This window comes from Ranitomeya imitator, chromosome 2, assembly GCF_032444005.1.
Source record: "Ranitomeya imitator isolate aRanImi1 chromosome 2, aRanImi1.pri, whole genome shotgun sequence".
Lineage (NCBI taxonomy): Eukaryota > Metazoa > Chordata > Amphibia > Anura > Dendrobatidae > Ranitomeya > Ranitomeya imitator.
In genome coordinates, this window is record NC_091283.1 from 270,085,452 (window position 1) to 270,088,533 (window position 3,082).

Consider the following 3,082-nt stretch of genomic DNA (forward strand, 5'->3'; position numbering starts at 1 on the left):
TCCCTATCCTCCTCTCCATCTTTATCCTCCTCCCTGTCCTATCCTCTTTTCCATCTTTATCCTCCTCCCTCTCCCTATCCTCCTCCCCATTCCTTTCCTCCTACCGGTCTCTATCCTCATCCCCATCTCTATCCTCCTCCCTGTCCCTCTCCTACTCCCCATCTCTATCCTCCCAGTTTTATCTTTGTGTCTGGTTTACCTTCCATTTCTGACGACCCATTTCTGGGTGGAGGAAAGAACAAATCAGGATTACAGGAACATAGTAAGGTCGGAGACTCAGGCCTCGCTACCATCAAGGGTACCCGGGGCAGGGATAGTTAGGGTCCCAGGGACAGTTTGAGGCCCTTCTACCTTACTGAAGACCATTTCAGCATGACACCAGCTCGGCTCGTTGGGATTTGCTGGGGGTCCCGCAATCTTTGATGTAAGGGGGTGATTATCTGTGACTGTACTGAGGGGTGAACGTGCCCCTATTGTTGGCGGTCACCTCGTGTGACTGCTCGCCGTGGTGTCTTCTGCTCTGTATTTCTCGCGCGGAGTCCGTGTGTCGCTCTCGCCCCGGGCGGCTCAGCTGTTCCTCACACACAGACTGAGAATTGCTCCACTGGAGTATTACATGTCTGCCAGAACATCTGTGGTACCGCTCCCCAACCGACCGCCATCATCGGGGACCCCAGATCGGGTGACCCGGGCACCTCCGTCCATGCAAGACTGCAAGCACCGTCCTATGCACTGCCACCCCTGACTGATCCAGTGTGTGTTCAGTCAGTCCCTCCTAGTTTATATCCATAATTCCAGGGCTGCAGTGGAGACTGACCCTTAATTTGTGCAATACAGAAGGTCACAGGACCGGTCACCAGCGTCTGACTGCGGCCACGAGGAGGCTGAAAACATCCAGCTCTCTATGCTGCTGCTCTACCGAACTCTCCGGTCTGCAGCGTCCCCTGTGGTCACATGGAGCAACAGCGAATGTAACATGTGCGTCGCAGGCCAGGCAAGACCAGAAGAACTGATCTCATACAGACGGCTGATGGGAGTAGTAGTGTGACGGATGCTGATGGGAGTAGTAGTGTGACGGAGGCTGACGGGAGTAGTAGTGTGACGGAGGCTGACGGGAGTAGTAGTGTGACGGAGGTTGATGGGAGTAGTAGTGTGACGGAGGCTGATGGGAGTAGTGGTGTGACAGAGGCTGATGGGAGTAGTAGTGTGACTGAGGATGACGGGAGTAGTAGTGTGACTGAGGCTGACGGGAGTAGTAGTGTGACTGAGGCTGACGGGAGTAGTAGTGTGACTGAGGCTGATGGGAGTAGTAGTGTGACGGAGGCTGACGGGAGTAGTAGTGTGACGGAGGTTGATGGGAGTAGTAGTGTGACGGAGGCTGATGGGAGTAGTGGTGTGACAGAAGCTGATGGGAGTAGTAGTGTGACGGAGGTTGATGGGAGTAGTAGTGTGACAGAGGCTGATGGGATTAGTAGTGTGACAGAGGCTGATGTGAGTAGTAGTGTGACGGAGGCTGATGGGAGTAGTGGTGTGACTGAGGATGACGGGAGTAGTAGTGTGACTGAGGATGACGGGAGTAGTAGTGTGACTGAGGCTGACGGGAGTAGTAGTGTGACTGAGGCTGACGGGAGTAGTAGTGTGATGGAGGCTGATGGGAGCAGTAGTGTGACAGAGGCTGATGGGAGTAGTGGTGTGACAGAGGCTGATGGGAGTAGTAGTGTGACAGAGGCGATGGGAGTAGTAGTGTGATGGAGGCTGATAGGAGCAGTAGTGTGATGGAGGCTGATAGGAGCAGTAGTGTGATGGAGGCTGATAGGAGCAGTAGTGTGACAGAGGCTGATGGGAGTAGTAGTGTGACAGAGGCTGATGGGAGTAGTAATGTGACAGAGGCTGATAGGAGTAGTAGTGTGACGGAGGCTGATGGGAGTAGTAGTGTGACGGAGGCTGACGGGAGTAGTAGTGTGACGGAGGCTGACGGGAGTAGTAGTGTGACGGAGGCTGACGGGAGTAGTAGTGTGACGGAGGCTGACGGGAGTAGTAGTGTGACGGAGGCTGACGGGAGTAGTAGTGTGACGGAGGCTGACGGGAGTAGTAGTGTGACGGAGGCTGATGGGAGTAGTAGTGTGACAGGCTGATGGGAGTAGTAGTGTGATGGAGGCTGACGGGAGTAGTAGTGTGATGGAGGCTGACGGGAGTAGTAGTGTGACGGAGGCTGATGGGAGTAGTAGTGTGACAGAGGCTGATAGGAGTAGTAGTGTGACTGAGGCTGAGGATCAATAATTATTGTAAATAAAGACTGCTAGTTACACAAATCTGAACCCAAAAAAGTCGTTGTCCCGCACTGCGGGTGTTAAATCAGTTCCTGTATCCCGTAGATGTCTCATAGGACTCACATCCAGTGACATCAGACCTCCGTCCTTGCACTAATGAGCAGCAAAAAGCCCAAACCAGGTGACTGCAAATAGTGTCAGGAAGAAAAGGGACATCAAAGAAAACATGGCCACATTCTCTGGCCTCTCCTGCCATCTTCTGGTAGGATGAGGAACTGCACACAGATCAGTAGGATAAAGAAAATACCTCCATATAGAGCACACAGGACTCCGCCAGGGGGCAGTACAGAATATACCTCCATATAGAGCACACAGGACTCCACCAGGGGGCAGTACAGAATATACCTCCATATAGAGCACACAGGACTCCACCAGGGGGCAGTACAGAATATACCTCCATATAGAGCACACAGGACTCCGCCAGAGGACAGTACAGAATATACCTCCATATAGAGCACACAGGACTCCGCCAGGGGGCAGTACAGAATATACCTCCATATAGAGCACACAGGACTCCACCAGGGGGCAGTACAGAATATACCTCCATATAGAGCACACAGGACTCCGCCAGAGGACAGTACAGAATATACCTCCATATAGAGCACACAGGACTCCGCCAGGGGGCAGTACAGAATATACCTCCATATAGAGCACACAGGACTCCACCAGGGGGCAGTACAGAATATACCTCCATATAGAGCACACAGGGCTCCACCAGGGGGCAGTACAGAATATACCTCCATATAGAGCAC

General features: G+C 52.9%; 1 protein-coding gene across 1 annotated transcript; it reads right to left on the minus strand.

Annotated features, from left to right (window-relative positions):
* Positions 1 to 915: 915 nt before the first annotated feature.
* On the minus strand, positions 916 to 2,526 carry LOC138666394 (coagulation factor V-like). The gene is made up of 2 exons (XM_069754622.1): positions 2,411 to 2,526; positions 916 to 2,266 (listed from the first exon to the last, which is right to left on the minus strand). Exons 1-2 carry the CDS (start codon positions 2,524 to 2,526, stop codon positions 916 to 918), a joined length of 1,467 nt encoding a protein of 488 aa, XP_069610723.1.
* Between the last annotated feature and the right edge of the window lie 556 nt (positions 2,527 to 3,082).